Genomic DNA, 20,538 nt, shown 5'->3' with positions numbered 1-20,538 from the left:
TATAATAACCAACTTAATTATCCTCCAACACTATTTTGACAGGTTTAATTCAGTATAAAGAAATTGGTGAGTATCAATCAAATACAGGACAACTTAGTTGGATAAAGCAAGAATTCATCTTAGAAACAAATAGGGTAAACTTAAAACAACATGCATGCAAGCTTAAATACATATGAAGTATAGAAGCTAAACATTAAAAGGGGCTGTGTTGATTCACACACTATAGCAAGCAAATAATTAATTAAGTCATAGAAGTTTCAGAAAAGACTTCAAGAGTAATCTGCTGCATTCTAAATCAACAAAAAAGCCATCAAATGTCAAAATTTTGAAAGATAAAAACAGTAATTTCAGGTCTCAACAGATGTAAAGAAGAATAAGCCGCCCATACTCTTAAGCTTCTGTTAATGGGTACTCAAAAACGACATCTTTTCCTGCAAGTTTCCTGTAAACAGCAGAGTATGTCTCTAGCTTGTATTCAGTGTCGTTCTTCTGCTTTGGGTCAAGGAAGACCTGCATTCATGAAATTAAAGTGAGAATCACTTGCACCTAATAATGAAATTAATACTTTATGTATCATATTATTTCCAGCCAACTGAATCTACGAAAGCATCTTAACAACATTGGAGGGGAAAATAATTTAATATATTGATCATTTATTTTAATATTCACCTTCATTATCTTGGACCCATCAAGGCAGTAACGGACTCTCTTCCCAACAATCTCAGCTGGAACAACAATGTCCTCCAACATGGCTTCATGGACAGCAGTAAGTGTTCTGCTGCGGGGACGCTGAACGGCCGAACCTCTCTTTGGGGGCCTAGATATCCTCCTAGTGGCAATCAGGACAACATCCTGACAGCAATAATATAAAGAGAAGAAATAACAAAAATATCAGATATAAGAATGAAACCATTCTGATACTTTAGCAAAATACAAATATGATTCTGATGCATAGATATGAGCATAATGAATGACATCTAGTACATTTGGAAAAAATAGAGGACGCAAGCTCAGATAAATGCTGAACAAATCCATTCCCTGACCTACAAAAGGTCTCATAGAGCTGGGTATAGCATTCGACATCATTGCTCAACTCCATCACATGCATGTTGTGTTAAACACAAATTTCAACTCTGGAAAAAATAGTACATCTAGTACATTTGGAAAAAATAGACGATGCAAGCTCAGATAAATGTTTAACAAATCAATTCCCAGACCTACAAAAGGTCTCATAGAGCTGGGTATAGCATTAGTCATCATTGCTCAACTCCATCACATGCATGTGGTGTTAAACACAAATTCCAACTTCGGAAAAAATAGTAAATCTAGTACATTTGGAAAAAATAGTACATCTAGTACATTTGGAAAAAATAGAGGATGCAAGCTCAGATAAATGTTTGGAAAAAATAGTACATATAGTACACAATAGATATGAGCATAATGAATGACATCTAGTACATTTGGAAAAAATAGAGGATGCAAGCTCAGATAAATGTTTAACAAATCAATTCCCAGACCTACGAAAGGTCTCATAGAGCTGGGTATAGCATTCGTCATCATTGCTCAACTCCATCACATGCATGTGGTTGTTAAACACAAATTCCAACTTTGGATAAAATAGAGGATGAAAGCTCAGATAAATGTTCAACAAATCAATTCCCTGGCCTACGAAAGGTCTCATAGAGCTGGGTATAGCATTCGTCATCATTGCTCAACTCCATCACATGCATGTGGTGTTAAACACAAATTCCAACTTTCATATGTATGTGTTGATGCAAAATTTCTGAAGCCCACAACGAAGGAACTTACAGTAAAATGAAAAATATATTCAATTGATGAGGAGTTTATATGGATGATCAATCAGAACCATAAAGAGTACAAGATAATGGCCACATATATAACTGGCTATCAGTACCATATGATACCATACAATCTATTGCACAATCCTGAAAATAGTTGGCAAGTAATTTCTTTCGGGCAACAAAATAAGTATGCTAGAACTGAGAACATTAAGCTCTCTAGGTTTAGTATCCAAAACTACACCACAAATTGATGACTCCATACCAAATCACCATAATCCTCAAGACTTGTGCTTTAACAAGTTTATATGTAATATTACTCAACAACTCCCTCTAATGCAAAAAAAAAAAAAAAAAAAAACTATGAATATTGCTAATTAATGTAATGCCATAGTCCCTACGTGATTAGAATGTAAGAATATCTATAAGTAGCATCACTGCATCAATGACATACACAAAACAATCACATCCAAGAATTAAAAAAGATAATATAGGAATACCTTTCCACTGAATTTCTTCTCAAGCTCTCTCACAAGCCTAACATGAATCTTGCGGAAAGCTTTTCTTAGCCTATATGGCACGTGAACAACAACAGCTTTCCTGTTTCCAGAGACATCAATTTGCCTGCATAAAAACAATGAAATACAAAAGTCAACAATCGAAAACAAAACCAACTAATTTCACTAAGCACTCCACACCGGCACTTACACAGCAGAATTAATGTACAGGTCCTTCAAGTCACTCTTGAGCTCTTGATTGGTGTTTTCCAAATCGAAAAACGCCTGTGGAGACAACAATTCCAAAACCGATTTACAAATGCAAACGAATCAACAGAAAGCAAGCAGTTCACCAGTCTCGGAAAAGAGAAAACCTGCGCAACAGACTCCTCGAACTCAGTTGGCTCGGCGTCCTTGTCCTTGCGGATTTTTGCAGCGGAAGAATACATCTTCACAGATCTGAACTCAGACAATTACGGCTAATGAACGAGAGGCCAATCGATTGAGCAATAAGGTAGAGATAACAGACTAAGTAGTACCTGTGATTGAGCGCCGAAGAGTGAGCAGCTGCAGATCTCTCTTGGCTGTGTTCTGCCTCTGTGAGAACCCTAGGGTTTTTGGAGATTCATATATGGCCACAGAGAATAGTAGGTTAAATAGCTGGACTAGGCCCTTAGGTTTTATTTATATGGGTCAAGTATATTAGTTGTGGAATAAAAGAGGCCCAATATTGCTCTATATTGGGCTTAAGCTAGACGGACCAAAACAAGTGGGCAAAAGCCTATCTCTTGGCTTGCTTTGATTCCTTTGAACATCAACGCGGGTCGGGACGGGCTAACCCGGCGGGCTAACCCCGTTTTAACGGCTCTAGAGCTAGAGGTGTTATAGAGCAATCTTTATTTCATGAATCATTGTCCACATATTTGTGTGAATTATAAATAAAAAAGTACATTTTTAATATATTGAAAGTACATTAGTTGTATATATAAAGTACATTATTTGAAAGTACATGATATTTTATATATTACAGAGTATCAAATATTAGTACACAAATAATGTACTTTTAATATAGAAAAAAGTGTCAAATAAACCACTGAACTTCTTGCTTTTGTGTAATTGGGTCATTGAACTTAAAAGGTGTGCAATTGAATCATCAAATAGGCGAAATTTGTGCAATTGAAACATTTTTTAAAAATTTTCCTATAAAATCCGATTATACTACTTACATGTAGGTATTAAGAGTTGCATTTTCCTCTACCATACTAGTTATGAGTCAATATTGAAATGTTTTTAACAATAACTTAATTTAAAAAATTAGAAAAAACTATTTGCACATATTTTACTTGTTTGATGATTGGATTGCACACTTTTTAAGGTCAATGACCCAATGGCACAAAAGTGATAAGTTCAGTGACCTATTTGACACTTTTTTCTTTAATATATTAAAAATATCTATTACATTTATGGTCCATACAATTACGTGGACCATGCTATACACAATAATTTGTTGTGTTAGAGCATCAATAGTTATATCATGGAACCGAGTCCATATTACAAGGTAGACCTATCACAATTTACATACTGAATGTTCATAATTCAAACTGTGAACATTCAATATATAAATTGTGAACATTCAGTATGTAAATTGTGTATTTTGGACACGAGTCCACCTTGCAAGGTGGACCCAGATCCACATAATAATTTGCCTTAGAGGCATTTCCAATAGTCGTAGTTTTTGGGGAATTTTTAGCAAGTGTGACTATGAGAGAGAGAGAGAGAGAGAGAGAGAGAGAAAAGCTTCATAAGTGTGTCCGATTGGACGTTGTGGTTGCGCTTCACGCGACCAGGGCGAGATGTTTGTTTTTCCTTGGTGGATCCCACAATTTGGATAAAAACCAATGTTTTGTAGGGAAACCTTGTTTCTTCTCTTTCTCTCATTTCCATCTCTCCTTCACATAAGCTTTGCTTTTTCAAAAACCAGGTTACCCTTAGCAAATAGAGCTTTCAATAAACTACTAGTATTTGTGTTCATTAGTTGTTTGTTTGGTTATTGTCTGTGAACATAGATTTTATTGTTTGCGAACGAATTGTGATCATAAACATGAGCATATGTTTGGTTATGAAGCATTCATGAATGTGAACGGACATGTTCGCGAACGTGTCCGCAAACATTCATGTACATGTTCATGAACGGTTCGCGAACGTTAACGAACACTAATGAACACGAACATAATTTTCAAAAACCTTAACAAACGAACATGAACACTTCAAAAATCTTAACAATCTCCTTTCATTCATGCTCAATTCGTTAACAGCCCTGACCTCCGAATTTTTGGAGACCTTATGATCCATACTGACTGACTCAAACTAAGGGGTAAGAATTCAAACTCGTGACCTAATAATTACAAGTGTAGCTCTCTTGTCAAATTGATTGGGATTATCCCCGACTATGACTACCTTAATGGTTAAAATTTTAATAGACATTTAAGCATAAGAATGTGCAATAATCAATTTTCGATTGGTTATTGGTTATAAAGTTTTTAAAAAATATTGATATTTTGAAAAAAAAAAAAAAAATCTTTATCGCATTATTTCCATTATTAATCGCAAATTAATCGAAATTGACCACAGCAATCCCTATGAAAAACTACCTCTTTTCTAGATATAGTAAAACATATTTTCTAAATCTAAAAACATTATGTTCATATTACATTCTGATTTTTGTTCGTATTTTTAGGACTAATAGGTTTGTATGTTTAAGTTTAAAATATTGTACAATCCCTATGAAAAGCCAGCTCATATTCAGTATTTCAGACTTTCAGTGTCATTCTTCCCATGTAAAGACCCAAATCTACCATCCTTAATCTTAAATCAGGACCTTCCATTGACAACATTAGAGGTCTGGGATAACACTGCGCAATTCTCCAGCTTCAATAATAATCAAATCACAAGACAGCAGCTACTCCAGTCTTCAATTAGTTAGTCAAGCTTCAACCTTAGCAACCTTTCTCTGTTCAACTTGGCCTGTCAGGGGGCACTGCATCTCTGTCCAACTTATCGGAACCATGGTAGCACCTATTTAATGGCCAGTTTTAAGATTATATTCGTTAGTATGATAGCACTTCTATTACCATTCTAAATTGGTGGTCACACAATTGAACCCCGGTGACAGGGGCATTGGTTCTTTGGGCTGAAACAAATTGAGAAAGTATAGAACAGATATTATCTTGTAAAGAATCATGAATGTTTCAAAAAAATTATCAAAAATTATCTAGTTCTTCAAAATGAAACAACCTAATAGTTAATAAAGCAAGCTTTGCTTGCTGAACATTGCAATGCGATAATTCACAAGAGATCGAATTAACACGAGAAATACTATGGAGAAAAGGAAAGAAATCTTACCAGCTACACTTTCTGCAGATACAACACCCAGCTCATTCTTTGCAGTTGATAGATAATATGCACGTGCATCTCCAAGTGATAACTTGTTAAAACAGTAATATTAAGGCCAACTAATCATACTCAGCATTGAGTGTTCTTAATATGCACAACTGTGCAGCTAAAATTTTTTTTTAAATATAATTCATCCACCAAGATATGAAAGCCATATCTTCCCACTAGGTTTGGAATTGGATGCAAAATTGGCTTTGTACGAACCACCATAAAGCACAAAAGGATGACAAATTTCACAACCATCAACAGGCTAGGTTGATGGAACAGCTCAAAGGGATTAAGTCTATTATTCATCAAGAAAACAACAAATTCCTATTTTTCAGCATTAATAAAGTTTGCAATTTTAATGCAAAGGATACCACCAAAGCTCTAACAATGTCACCCGGGCGAAAGGATAAATGCATATCGACTTTGTCAATCTCAGTTGCTCTAACATCCTGTTGCCTGTTTAATTCAAGAGACAAAAAGAAGCTTACAATCTTTCTTATATTAGAGAGAGAATATTTTGACTCTTGGTCAAAGTCTTGCAGCATCATAAGAATAAGTTTATTTAAAAACCAAAAATATTTATAACAAGGTTTCGTACTATACACCTGTGATGAATAGAGTTGGTAACTGTAATTAAATTCAGTCAGCTATTGAGTATTGATAAGCAACCATAAAAGGTGAGAAAATAAAGCAAGTGGAAAAAAGTTGGGTCCAGATAGAGAAAAAAATGGCATTTATGCAAGCAATATATGATTTGCAACAAGCCTTGATGTCTCACATTGGGCATAAAAACACCCATATATTACCTGATGATACCAGTGAATTTTTCACGAACAGCCTGGAAACCAACACACATTATATCTGCTGAAGCCATCCTAGCCATCACCTTAGTAACCTGCCAAAACCAATCAAGGATACACTTCTAGAGATCTCAAACAACAACTACAGCAAATAAAAACATTAAACTTTTCCTTCAGTAAAGCAGTTCATCAAGGCAAGAAACAGCAAGCCCCAAAATGAAATAGGGAAAAGAGTTTTTTATTAAAAAAAAAATTATTATTGTTATTATTTTGTAAATACAATCAAGAATTTTTATGTTATATTGACTTCAATGAAGTTGAAAATGATATTATAACCCTAAAGACCAATAGTGTATGAATTTCTAACTAATAAATCATGTGGTGTAATCCTGTCAAATATAAGCCATGTTTTAATGCCTAACCCATTTTGAATTAAGAAGCTTTCTTTTGAGAAACCTTACTCTGGCTATAACAACTGCGCCTGGCTGAGGAACAGGTCCATGAGCCTTATGTCCAGTAACCTCCACAGTCAGTCTCTGATTAATATGAAAAGCAACAAAGACACCATAAGCAACAGATAATTCAAATAAACCATAACAAAGTTTCTACTGAAAAGTAGGACAAATGATTGTCTTCATAGACCAGAGGAAATAACAATTAACAAAAGAAGTAAAAGAAAACTTCCTATTGCTCTTGCAAAACACTATACTATTCTTCATCAAAAGTAGACAATAAAATATGAACATCAGTTCAAAATATGTGCTCAACCAGACCAGAAGAAAGGATGAGAAATAGAGATTAAAAGAAAGAGTTTAGCAAAACTTTTAATTCCTGAATTTAATAGGAGTTCCCTGTTCATTAATCCTTATCTTGTTACAAATAATGCAAACATTTTTTAAAAAAAAATTTAGAGAGAGAGAGAGTAACTCAAGGTCTATGTGCTTCCTTAGTAAATAGTATTAAAAAGACAAATGTCTAGAGTAATCCATGTACCAAAATGAATAAAAAGCAACTCATTTATGAACAACAAATATCTAGTCAAGTGAGATATAATGGAACATGATATCCTCATCAACAATGTTTAAGATAACAAGCCCGCTGAAGACATGGGGGTCACTGGAAGACCCAAAGCCCAAGACATTGATCAGAGGTGATGAAGACTCCTTGTGCGTAGAGTGTATAGGCAGGGGTAGAAACTGAGGACTGATTTGGCGACTCGCAATTTACCTTCTCCAACGGGGGTTCTAGGGGCTTAGGATTAATATAGCATTGGGAAACTTAATATATCAACAAAAAAAAAAAAAAAAAAAAAAAAAAAAAAAAAAAAAAAAAAACAAAAAAAAAAAAAAACAAACCAAAAAAAAAAAAACAAAACAAAACAAAACTTCCTCTCTTTGTTCACCACTGTTTTTTTATTTGGCTAGAAAGAGACTTTCCAAGTTATAGTGTCACTGTGGGGCTTAAAATGAATAAGGAATTCAAGTAGAACAGATATTACCCTTATTTTCAACTGAAAATTCACAAGTAAACTACCACTTTATGGCATAAGAAACTAGATATTACATATTCTTCCTTTAAACAATAGCAAATCCAATTGCAAAACCTTCAGCATATCTGTTTCCCAAATAAATATCCAGTTCAATCGAGCACTGTCAACTTTAGCTACAATGTCATTAAGACATCAAAATTACTCCTTTTTTTCTTTTCTTTTTTTTCTTGGCAGATATTCACATTCCAGAAACAACCACCCAACCATAAAGTCCATAACTAAACTTAACTTGCTCACAGCATACACACATTCAAAAAGATGTTAAGAAACAATTAACTCAGTTCTCGAACCAAATGCATTACAATAAACTTTAAAAATGTGAGTTTTAAGCGGAAAACTGTGAAGATATGAGAATTACCTGGTCTGAAGAGTCGGAAGGAGGAGGTACGAAGGAGCGGACTCCAGTGATGGAGGCGCACACAATCTTATGCTGTGCTGAAAGGTAAGCCCCTCTCCCAGCTTTGTAGTCCAAAGCCGATCCCAACACTTCTCCCGGCGTCACCAACAACTCTTCCATCTCAACTGTTCTTTGTCTCTCACTCTCTCTCAGCTTCTACACTTGCAGCGGCTTCAACTTCTTCTCCGGGAACAATCTTTCGTGCAAATTCAAACCGAAACAGTGTTTAAATCTTATGCAGATTATAAGCGAGGGAAATAATTACGGCATTAGGGTTTGGCAGTCTCTAGTCTCTACGCACGAATTTACCCAACCACCCTTTAAAAAAAAAAAATTGAAGCTCAATCTCCAATTTAGAGAGTTCAAACTTTAGTTAACTCCAAGATGTTGTTGATCAACTTGTCCAAATTCTAAGATGTTGGTGAAACTGCACGGGCTTAGCTCTATTGGTTCAGTAGATTGTAGGTTGGAGAAGAGACCAATGTTCAAATCTCGACAGCGGCAATGTGCCCTACTACTAAAATAGTGGATCGACTGCGTGACGGACCGAGTGGATCTGGCGATTCCAACTGAGGTGACTCTAGCGGGCCAATCGGGTGACTCCAAGAGTAGTCTTTGTGCATATTTACCCATCAGTCATATAATTTACCTTATTCAGACGGAAATATCTTTTAATATAAACACTTGAATTAACAAAAAACAAAAAGAAAAGTAATTGGCACTCTTTTTCCAGTTTAGAGTTAATACCAGCCAAGGTCCCTGGAGTATAGTGGTTCCGCCATCTATGGTCCTAAACTTCCAAATCAACCCTCCGTGATCCTCCTTTTTCCGAATTTGACCTACTATAGTCCTTCCGTTAGTGTTGGCCGTCTAAAGCGTTAAATGTCGGGGCAAATATGACTTTTCACAATTTCCTCCCCAAATAAAGTGCGGTTTGCGTTCAGTAATGTGTAGAATATGTCCATTTCTTCATCCTTCCTCCATATTAGCCCTAATCACTCTTAAACTTTCCAGCTTCGATTTCTTCCCCAATGGTGTGTTCGATTTCTAGCTTCATTGGGCAACAATGTCATCTGGTTCAAGTAATACAAGGAGAAGATACAATTTTGGGGAATCCATGGAGATTCGAGAGTGTGAATGTGGGAGGCAGCTTGTAATTCGAACGTCTTGGACGGATCGCAATCCGGGAAGGAGATTTTGGCATTGTTCCGAATCAGCGGTGAGTAGTGTGTTTATATTATTGGTTCTGGTTGAATTTCATACGGGCAGTGACAACATTTCATTGTTTTTACTGTAGGGAATGAAGGGATGTGGTTTCTTTGACTGGGCAGATCCTCCCATGTGTCCAAGGGCAATAAGTATAATACCGGGCTTGTTGAGGAGGATAAATAGAGACAGAGAAGAAATTGAGAGATTAAAGACCATTTTAGATGTCATTGCTAAGGAGAAAGAAGTCAAGACAAAGAGATGTTGCAAAATTACCATTTTATTTGTGTTTGGATTTATGTTAGTATTGCAATTGTTTAACTATTTATGTTTTGAACCGGCAGTGAGTGTTAGAATGCTCCAAGGTTATTGAATTTGATGTGTGTCCAGTTAGTGTGTTAGCTGCTGTAACGTTTCCAACAGTTTGGTTTGTAAGGGGTTAATGGTTTTTAATGAATGTTCCTGCCTACTAAATTGGCTATTGCATTTGCTACTAAATTGGCTACTAAATGAAATAGGCAATTGAATTGAGTAGTAAAACACATAGGCAACTGCAACTGCATTATAAACTTTTAACACATTCCATTAGACTTAAAAACAGTTTAGTGGCTACCAAACATAGGGAAATTGACCAAAAGCACAGCTGATAAACTACCAATTGTCTAGTACATATCAGTAGCACTTCTCAAAAAGCACAGCTAATAAACAGTTTACCACAGTGAATTGTCTAACCATTCCCAGTCTACTTAGTAGCACTTCTCAAAAATATACATAGTACCAACACACTTAGTCAATTGTGATTGGATTATCACTCCTATTTTGAAACTTTGATTTTATTGTGTTTCTTGTGAAGTATCTCCTAGTGGGCTCCAAGTCTTCCTTTCTTCTTGTCCAACTACTTCTTGCCTTTGTCCATGGAGGGGGAATTGGTGACTTCTTCTTGAGTGTCTTCAAGTATTGGTGGCTGGCTTGTCATTGGTATTTCATCAGCTGTTACTTCAGTAGATGGTGCTGGTGTACCAATCAATTGTGACACCACTGCATCAATATCAATGTTAGCCAACCAACTGTCATCATCTTCTCCTTGTGTTCTGCTGGCAGTGGAAGTGTTGAAGGAGGGACAATTGAAGATGGAGCTATTGAAGATGGGGCAGTTGAGGAAGATGCAGGTACTTGACCTTTCTTTGCTTTCACCCTTACTCTTTTCTTTAGATTGGCCTGTTGCAAAATAACACACATGTTAAGTAATAATGAAAACAGTTAAGACCAACCAACTATGCTTATATTCTTCATGCTTTTCTATACCAATCTCTCCCTCACAGCAGGATCTTCAGGACACTTTCTTTTATTGTGGCCTTCCTTTTTGCATTTAGTGCAATGCATCTTCACATGGCTTCTCTTCAAGTGTATCCCATCCTTGGATTTGCTTGGATCTACTCCTTTCAAATCTGTCCCACCTAGATCAATAACTACAAATCAGTTAACAATAATGCAAATCAGCTATTAGTAATAACAATGGACAAATCAACTATTTCAAACCTTTGGAAACCTCATCAGCTCCTTTCTTTCTCAACTTCTTTGGCCTGCCTGGTTTTGCAGTGTACAATGGTGGAAGAAGGGGTTCTTTATCACTTTCAGGCCACTCATTAGGGCCTGCCATAGGCCTTATACTGCCTCCATAGCTCTTCAAGTAGGTGTCAATGAAATAACAGGGATGTACATAGTCATGCACTGGACCCTTGCCATGTTTCATCCATATAGCACTAATGGCATGTGTACAGGGTATACCAGTCAAATCCCAACTCCTACATGTGCAAGTCATTCTCCTACCCAAATCAACCTCATGTTAGTCAAATTGCCTATTCATTACCCCTCGAGTCTCAAACAAGTTGTCATCACTTTGAATAACTGTATAGCCCCCAGCTAATTTCTCATTCACTACTATCTTCTTAAGAATCCTAGGGCATATAGGTTCAGTCCATTTCAGAGCCTGTTTTCTACACTCATACAACCTAGCCATGAGTTTCTTTCTCAAGGTTTCAAGGCAACTAAGTAATGGCTGCTCTCTAGCATCTAATATGACAGCATTATAGCACTCACAGATGTTATTTACTAACATATCACAATGTGCATTGGTATTAAAATGTGACTTGGACCACTCAGAGGGATGCTTGTCCATCAGCCAATCATATGCCCTACTATCAATTTCTTTCAAGTTCTTCATTGCAGCAGTAAATGAGTTTACTGTGGTGGCCCTGGCAGCTTCCCATAAACCATCCTTCACTGCTTTTCCAGTGAATCCAGCCACTTTCATGTTCCCATGTAAGTGCCTCACACAGAACCTGTGAGTCACAGCTGGCAGCACTTCTTCAAAAGCTGGGAGTAAGCCCTTTTGCTTATCTGCAAAAACCAATGTCAAAGTAAACAACACCATAAGAAATATTACTAAAAATGGATACAAAATCATACACACATACCTGAAATGAATGTTAACTCCAATTCATCTTGAGGAGTTATTGACAGATCCTTTTTTAGATGGCGCAAGAACCAAGTCCATGATTCCCTTCTCTCACCTTCCACTACTGCATAAGCTAGAGGGAACACACTGTCATTCCCATCAACTCCAATAGCTAACAGCAACTGCCCACCATGTAGTCCCTTTAAATGACACCCATCAACCCCTATTATAGGCCTTAAAAACTTATACCCTTGCTTGCACGCACCCCAACACATATAAAACCTTAGGAACCTTTTCTTTCCATCATAAACCAGCTCACCCTCTTTGACATGGCATGAACTGCCAAAATTTGTCCTATCAATCTCCTTGCAATAATTCCATATCTTATTAAAACACTTTTCTTCATCACCATAAATGGCAGCCCTTGCTTTCTTCAATGCTCTATATGCTTGCCTCTTTGAAATTGTTATTCCATCATTGCTTGACACTTTTTTCAAAAATTCTGAGGGTGTCCAAGTACTATGTGATGCAACTTCTGCTTTCCATCTTTGAGCAACTGTTGAGGAGTTAACCATGTAGTTTACATTGTTCCAACAGCAACCATCATGGTTGTCATTTAGTGTTGTTATCCTCTAATCAGATGCTTGTTTCCTAAGATTGATTCTAAAAGGACATCCCACCTCATTACATTCAACAATGCACCTAACCTTATCGTTCACATAAAGTAATTCCTTCCCATGACACATTGCATAATTGTAAACTGCCTCCTTAAATTCTTGTTTAGAACCAAATGTTAACCCAAGACAGAATTTTGGTGAAGTCATCTCTGTTTTCCCTTTGAAATTTGGAAGTTTGTACTCTTGTTCTTCTTCAAAATCACTATCTTTCTCACTACCCTCATTAGAGAAATTAATTTCTATATTCCCATCATTAATTGTCAATTCAGCCTGCTGTTCTTCAATCCCACCAAACTCTACACTTGGATCAACATTTGTCTCAAACTCTATGTCATCTTCTTCATAGTCAGCCTCACTTTCCCAATCACCCTCACTTTCATTTTCAGAGTTATCAACTGCCTCCCCACTAACATCTTCACACTCATCAACTCCATCATCGCTTACAACCCAGATCTCAATGGCATTATGCAACTCAATTTGCTTAACTAGATCCCAAACTTCACAATCTGTCACTAACTCTATCAATCCATTAGACATACTACCAAACATCTTCAAATGCTCTACCATTTCATATCCTATCTCATTCAGTTTATCCCTAAGTGTAAAAAGTCCCCATTCATTTACATCTATATTCTGGAAAGAGCATATCTTCCCCCCAACATATGAACTCTTGGTTTTATTTATTCTGCCACCATGTCTTAAAGTAAGAGTAAAACCACCTTCATTACCTAAAAAAAATGAGAATGACAGCTAAAGTGAATACAATATGTTCCACAAACATTTATGGTTCCCTAAACTAAACACAAGTGGTCCCCATGGACTATAATTCATAATCTGGTTGCTTTCAGCTTTATATTAACATATGTGGTCCCCATGGTCTTAAACTCATAATCAGGTTAAGCACATGTGGTCCCCTACACAGTTCACACTTCACACAATTCATATAAACAAACAAAAAGTATTCAAGGTTCAAATTACACAGCATATTTAAAACCCAACCACACTACACTGCTTTTCCCCTTTTCCCAGACCAAAATAAAGCTCATACAGTACAAATCAATTTCTAGGTTAAAGTATGGCATGGCAGGTCGGCCAAAATATGGTCCCCACAGATACCCATACACATTTACATACTACACAGCGAAAAGCATACACATATATATCAATGCTTATATAAAGCTAGTCGTTTTCGAACAGAGACTAAACATTGAGCATCTACGGAGCAGTGACATACCTGAAAGGTCTTGCTCTCTAGAACCCATTACGTAGGTAGAACTGTAGAGCTTTCCTTCCACGAACTGTAGAGCTTTCCCACCCACTGATTAATGGCGATGAACACTCGATTTTGCGTATTTGGGGATTACTATAGTTGCGATGTTGTCGAACCGTGATTAGGGTTAGGGTTGGGGTAATCGAATCTGATTGCATATAATCTAACTTGATTTGGGGAGGAAATTGTGAAAAGTCATATTTGCCCCGACATTTAACGCCTTAGACGGCCAACACTAACGGAAGGACTATAGTAGGTCAAATTCGGAAAAAGGAGGATCACGGAGGGTTGATTTGGAAGTTTAGGATCATAGATGGCGGAACCACTATACTCCAGGGACCTTGGCTGGTATTAACTCTTCCAGTTTATTACCAGTAATAGGATGTCGTTCAACATGGAACATATACATATTTTATAATTCACATGTGCATTCTTTCACAAAATATTTAAATGGTACTCTGTATAATTTCCACTTTATATATTGCAAACCCTAATTTTAAAAATAGGAAAAGTTCTTAGAATTAATATTTGATTTAATTTCTTTCGAAATCATTTCATCGTTTATTCTCAAAGTTTTTTCAAAAGAGATGGCAAGATCAAGCTGTATGTATGCTCAAACTATTGGTATATCCTTGTTCTTTTGTTCAAAGATGTCCACTACCTCAAATGTTTCAACATCTAGATTGAGTTTAAAGACAATCTCAAATTTTGATTATAAATCATCTATTTATTGTTAGGTAGACTTAAAGCCCTTTTGTGTATATTGCATAGCTATCTTACAACAATAGTTAAAAAAAATTTGTAAAAAATAAAAATTACATGTGTGAGTTATGTTATATTTGGATGTTACCATCTATTTATTATTTCTTTATTATATGTTTCCTTTTTCATGTGGTTGTAATGTAGTCTTAGTTGGTTAGCAATAGAATAGGAGATTCCTCAGTACAATATATTAAAAGGACTCTCTCTCTCTCTTGTATTATTCAGAAATACAAAATACATTTGTTAATCTGGTATCAGTTAGCGAAAGGTAAGTCTTTTTTTTCCTTAATTCTCTATTACCTTCATACGCTTCTGTTACCTCTTCCCTATGGCCGCGACACCACCGACCGACGGAGCTCTTACCGTAGCCACCAGCCCGCCACCAATTCCGCCTCCCTCGCTCACGGCGGCGCACCATTACGTCTCCGTGAAGCTTACATCTCGTAACTATCTCCATTGGCGTACACAGTTGGTGCCTTTTCTTCGCGGCCAGGGCTTGCTCGGATTCCTCGACGACACTCACCCGTGCCCACCGGCGGTTGTTAATCCCTCTCCACCGACTACTGCATCGTCTTCGTCGATCACACCGATGCCATCCAATCCAGCGTATCACGCTTGGATCCAACAAGATCAGTCGATCTTGTCTCTCTTAATCTCGTCGCTCACCGACGAGGTTATGTACCTTGTCGTCGGCAGGTCCACCGCCCGGGAGGTTTGGGAGGCCATTAACGCTGCACTTGTGTCGTCATCCCGTTCAAGATGCCTAAGTCTCCTTGGGCAATTTCAGACCTTGCGCCAAGGAAATCAGTCACCGGCGTAGTACCTTGGACGTGGTAGATGATCGTTGAGGCGCTTTCCCTTGCCGGTCGTCCTCTATCTCCTGATGAACAGGTGCTGTATGCCCTTCGCGGCCTGCGACCGGAGTACCGCTCCATGGCCAGTGCACTCACCGTCTCTACCGCGACAGTCACCCTAGCCCAGCTCGCCGATCATCTACAGAACCAAGAGTTTATTAACTCTAATGATTTCACCACTTCAGACTCTGCTGTTCACGCCCAGAATCCGGTTGCGTTGTATGCAGGACGCGGCAGCAGTCAGTCGGCCTCCGGCGGGCGGCACACTGGAAACAGTCGCGGACGTGGTTGGCGTGGTAGAGGGAACTCCGGCAGAAATCTTAGTTGATTAGCAATAGAATAGGAGAGTCCTCAGTACAATATATTAAAAGGACTCTCTCTCTCTCTTGTATTATTCAGAAATACAAAATACATTTGTTAATCACATGCTCAATATATTCTTTTGAAACATTGACGAGTTAATTAATAGAGGTCCATACAAGTTTAACTCTCATTGAGACAACCCATTCAAGGAGTTAGAATCATTAAGGTACCATCTTGAAACACTATGATTGAGGTTTGACATAAGCGATATTAATACCTAATAATAATACAAAGTTATTAATTTCTACACTTATAAGAGCCAATAATGTTAGACCTCTAACTGGAACAAAAAAATGTCGGTGTAATAGTCTGCTATAACATATTGTACTTTGTGTTCTTCTTATTGTGCAACTTCCAATTAAATTCCTAATATATCCTAATCTTTTATAATTTTACCAAATTTTTCCGTTAAATATAACGGAAGTTTAACATTAAATTCTTTAGGCAATTTGTTTCTTTATTGCAGTTTTCAAATAAATTGACAATATTCTATAATACAATTCCATATAGATTCCTAACTTAAAATTAGAATATTGAAGTCTTAATAAGATTCTATAATATAATTTTTTATAGATTCCTAACTAAACCATTATTCTACTCAAAACAACAATATATAAACTCCACCCGTTCTCATGGGTATTCACCCAAAATTAAATCAAACATATTCTGCAATACACCATCTACTTGACATTCTATAGGTATGATTGTCAAAATATTATCATGCTAATTCTATTATTTGTCTTTGTACTCATAATGATTACAATTTTTTTTTTAAATCAATGATGGTATACTCATTAATTAGTATAAGAGTTAATACCCAAAATGGTCCTCCGACTATAGCGTAATACTCGATTTAGTCCCAAAGTATTTTTAGTACCCAATTTAGTCCTCTAACTTTTAAAATCACACTCAATTAGGTCCTCTGTTACAATTTCCATCTATTCGCCGTTATTTTGAGGGCAAATAAGTCATTTAGTCCTCCAAGCCCGTTTATTGGCGTCCCTGTTTCTGATCTTCGAATCAAATCGCATAAACAACAGGCCATCCCTATTCCAGATCTTTGATTCAGATCGCAGAGCCATGGGATTTTGGCGTTGGCGGCGGAGTTGTAGAAGGGCACCACCACTCGAAGTGGAAATCGCGGTGGGATTTTTATATTGATGAGTAATTCTACATTTCTACAGATTTCGTGACCCTTAGCTGGGACCCACTGGTCCTGGTTTTGGTGTTATTCCTTTCTGGATTCCAGCTGTTCTCTGTTTGATATGGCTGCCAACATTAGAGCTTCAAACTCTCATCCCCATCCTCTATCCACCAGCACCCAAGAGTTTTTTAAGTCTTTAACCCAGAACAACAGAAAAAAAAAAAAAAAAAAAAAAACCCAGAACAACACCCCCCCCCCCCCGCCAACCCTCAGAGGAACAGTAAAGCAACATAAAAATCATCAAAAAAAAAGGGATTTTACCAATGAAGAGCAAAAACAAACAGAGATGAAACATATTGAACACTGAAAATAAAGAGAAAAATTAAAGTTGTGATTTTTATTTTTTTATACCTGAACGATGCCCAAGAAAGCGTTACTCCACCCGTATTTAGTAGCCAAAGGAACGACGGCGACGGACATCACAACCCTGTCAGCATTGCAGAGGGCCATCACACAGGCCATCAGAGCCACCACCTTAAACCTCTCCGGCACCATGAAACCCTCTTCTTGGGCGGCGGCGGCGGCTCGTCGGATACTCTTTGGGATCCAGCGTGGCGTCACTGCTCACCGTGATTGTGGTCAACCACTACTACAATTTTGGGGGTTTCCCGTTTGATATATTAAAATGACTTCTTTGCCCTTGGTAATAACGGTGGAAACACGGAAATTGTAACGGAGGATGACATTGGGTACCGTTTTAAAAGTTAGATGACTAAATTGGGTACTAAAAATATTTTGGGACTAAATCGAGTATTACGCTATAGTCGGAGGACCATTTTGGGTATTAACTCTTAGTATAACTTCAATATCGTTATGTAAATATATCTATTGTATAATCTGTTCATCTATGCTTGTATCCTTGTATGTAATGTTGTGGTTCTCATTATATTCCTCTATAATCTACACATTTTAATTAGTTACTCTTAACTCCTTAGTCTATGGTTTTTAAATTTATGTTGTGGTTCCATTATATTATTTCATAACATACTTTATGAACATATTTTGCATAATACAAGGATATTAGTAATGACAAATGCAGTAAAGTTAAATGATATTGACACACAAACTGTGAGTTGGAGTTGTACAGTTCATGTCATTAAGAAAAACGAACTAAAAAACGCTATTGGAACGCCTGAGAAAAAGTATATGTTCATCGTACTTGAGGATGAAACAGTAAGTAAATAGTAAAAATTTTCTCCCTTTCTTATTATTTATTATTATTTAATATTTAATTTTTATCATTATTAGTATTATTATTATTATGAAGATGCTCTCATTCACCACAAACATCATTGTAAATGTTATATCTAAATGCAAGGAACTCGGGCTCAATCAATAGTGTTTGATAATGCCATTGGAATGTAAGATATCACTTTACAAACCAACAAATGATACATCATCTCAAATGTCATTGTCAAACCTGTTCGGACGAACTATAAAGTACTTGATCACAAATACAATTACACATGGATTTTAAATGGTCGGACTGGTGTGCAAACAATTGACAATGATCACACGTCATTTGCTCCCAGGTAAGTTGTTTATTTGTTTCTACTTATTTTAATTGCAATTTTGCTATTTACAATTTCGTTATGTTTTATTAAAATATATAAGCATCGAGACTATTTCTTTGATTTTTATTTAAAAATACGCATTGGGCATTGGTTTAATCGCGCAACGCGTGTGTGATAACTAATTATATTGATAAAATTACTACTATATTAGAGAACGTTCAAAAAAAATTGTCTAAGTTCAAAAAAATCAACATTTATAATTTTGTTACTCAAAACATTCTTTACATAAAAATTTGAACTAATTTAATATGCACTGCAAAATTGGAAATAAATATTGCTTATACATTTAATATTTATTCCTTGTACATTTAAGAGTCATTGCCATTTTTGGTACTACTGTTATCGGAGTATTGCCAATTTTAGTCCACTTCATTAATTTTTGCCACATTATGGCCAGTCTTATTTAATCATTGCCACTTTTAGTCTACCGTTAAAATTCTCGTCAAATGGTCGTCCAAAATAGGGGTATTTTCGTCTTTTCATGTTTTTGTCATCTCCTTTATCCTTTGTAGTGGTTTTCCTTACACATTTATAGTCGTCTCTTTCTCCTTTCTCCTTTACCTTTTGCAGTCGTCAAAAATAGGAGACACCGCATAGAAAGATTTAGGTCTCCATTGGATGAAAATGTGTAAGGAAAACCACTACAAAGGGTAAAGGAGATGACCAAAGCATGAAAAGACGAAAATACCACTGTTTTGGACGGGAATTTTAACGGTGGACTAAAAGTGGCAAAGACTAAATAAGATTGGCCGCAATGTGACAAAAATTAATGAAGTGGACTAAAATTGGCAATGCCCCAATAACAGTAGGACCAAAAATGGCAATGACTCTACATTTAATATTTTTTTCAATAGGGAGATATTGCATCTCATCAAAGTTTTTTTTTAGACATAGTAACAAAAATAATCGTATGTGTTGTTGTTTTAAGGTGTCTCTAAAAATCGAAAAAATATTTATGGAAAACATTTTTCGAGTTTCCAGTGTTTTGGCAAGCATCGAAAAATTAAAGTCATGAAAAATGATTTTTAGTCAAAGTGAAAAATGCCCTTTTTTTCAGGGGTGGGAGGGAAAGTCATTTCCAGGCAGCTTCTTCTCCAAGGCTTCTCCTTCTTCCTTCGTCATCTTCCAGCCTTCTTCTCCTAGGTTGCTTCTTCTTCCTCCGCCATATTTTTTCGTCTTTTCTTTTTTATAGTTTTAGATTTTTTTACTTAAGCTCCGATGGCGGACCTCGGCCGACCTCGGCCACCGGAGAAGGTTTCCAGCAGTGGGGACGAAAACCCACAGCCTGAAACATGCAGAAACCAATTCAGTGTTAATTTATATATATATAAATATATTGTATACTTTGGCTCATTTTCTAGAAAATGAACCAAACACTCCAAGACAACTTTTTAGAATACAACCAAACATGAAAAATGAAAATGTTTTATGAAAAATAATTCATTTTCCAGAAGTCATTTTTCGGGTTTCTAAACACACCCTTAGATTCTATCACGGATGATACTCTTTAATATGAATTTATAGGGATTCAATAACATTATTATTATTATTATTATTATTATTATTATTATTATTATTATTATTATTTTGCATACTTCTCCATAAAATGTAGTAGTTGGATATACATCAAATTCATTTTGAACTAAGACAACAAAAAAAAAAACAAAAACAAAAAAAAAAAAAAAAA

At 36.3% G+C, this 20,538-nt stretch overlaps 3 protein-coding genes and 4 non-coding genes across 7 annotated transcripts; all 7 read right to left on the bottom strand.

Moving 5' to 3' along the window:
* Positions 1 to 157: 157 nt before the first annotated feature.
* On the bottom strand, positions 158 to 2,930 carry LOC116023789 (40S ribosomal protein S7-like). The gene is made up of 6 exons (XM_031264804.1): positions 2,836 to 2,930; positions 2,671 to 2,755; positions 2,508 to 2,581; positions 2,300 to 2,423; positions 670 to 852; positions 158 to 510 (listed from the first exon to the last, which is right to left on the bottom strand). The coding sequence occupies exons 2-6, from the start codon at positions 2,743 to 2,745 to the stop codon at positions 391 to 393; spliced, it is 576 nt and encodes a 191-aa protein (XP_031120664.1). The 5' UTR covers positions 2,746 to 2,755; positions 2,836 to 2,930; the 3' UTR covers positions 158 to 390.
* On the bottom strand, positions 1,003 to 1,093 carry LOC116023859. The gene has a single exon (XR_004099450.1). It is a non-coding gene; the product is annotated as a small nucleolar RNA snoR69Y (small nucleolar RNA).
* Positions 1,177 to 1,267, bottom strand: LOC116023856. The gene has a single exon (XR_004099447.1). It is a non-coding gene; the product is annotated as a small nucleolar RNA snoR69Y (small nucleolar RNA).
* On the bottom strand, positions 1,477 to 1,567 carry LOC116023857. The gene has a single exon (XR_004099448.1). It is a non-coding gene; the product is annotated as a small nucleolar RNA snoR69Y (small nucleolar RNA).
* LOC116023858 lies at positions 1,625 to 1,715 on the bottom strand. The gene has a single exon (XR_004099449.1). It is a non-coding gene; the product is annotated as a small nucleolar RNA snoR69Y (small nucleolar RNA).
* A 2,006-nt stretch (positions 2,931 to 4,936) lies between the features above and the next one.
* LOC116022862 (exosome complex component CSL4) lies at positions 4,937 to 8,775 on the bottom strand. Its single transcript, XM_031263748.1, has 6 exons — positions 8,445 to 8,775; positions 6,999 to 7,073; positions 6,544 to 6,632; positions 6,109 to 6,193; positions 5,699 to 5,780; positions 4,937 to 5,371 (listed from the first exon to the last, which is right to left on the bottom strand). The coding sequence occupies exons 1-6, from the start codon at positions 8,601 to 8,603 to the stop codon at positions 5,280 to 5,282; spliced, it is 582 nt and encodes a 193-aa protein (XP_031119608.1). The 5' UTR covers positions 8,604 to 8,775; the 3' UTR covers positions 4,937 to 5,279.
* Positions 8,776 to 10,584: 1,809 nt separating this feature from the next.
* Positions 10,585 to 12,722, bottom strand: LOC116023567. The gene is made up of 6 exons (XM_031264569.1): positions 12,167 to 12,722; positions 11,549 to 12,089; positions 11,229 to 11,452; positions 10,995 to 11,158; positions 10,754 to 10,907; positions 10,585 to 10,700 (listed from the first exon to the last, which is right to left on the bottom strand). Exons 1-6 carry the CDS (start codon positions 12,720 to 12,722, stop codon positions 10,585 to 10,587), a joined length of 1,755 nt encoding a protein of 584 aa, XP_031120429.1.
* Between the last annotated feature and the right edge of the window lie 7,816 nt (positions 12,723 to 20,538).

The sequence above is a fragment of the Ipomoea triloba genome, chromosome 6 (genome assembly GCF_003576645.1).
Source record: "Ipomoea triloba cultivar NCNSP0323 chromosome 6, ASM357664v1".
Classification (NCBI taxonomy): Eukaryota; Viridiplantae; Streptophyta; class Magnoliopsida; order Solanales; family Convolvulaceae; genus Ipomoea; species Ipomoea triloba.
This window is presented reverse-complemented; position numbering and strand designations above follow the sequence as displayed.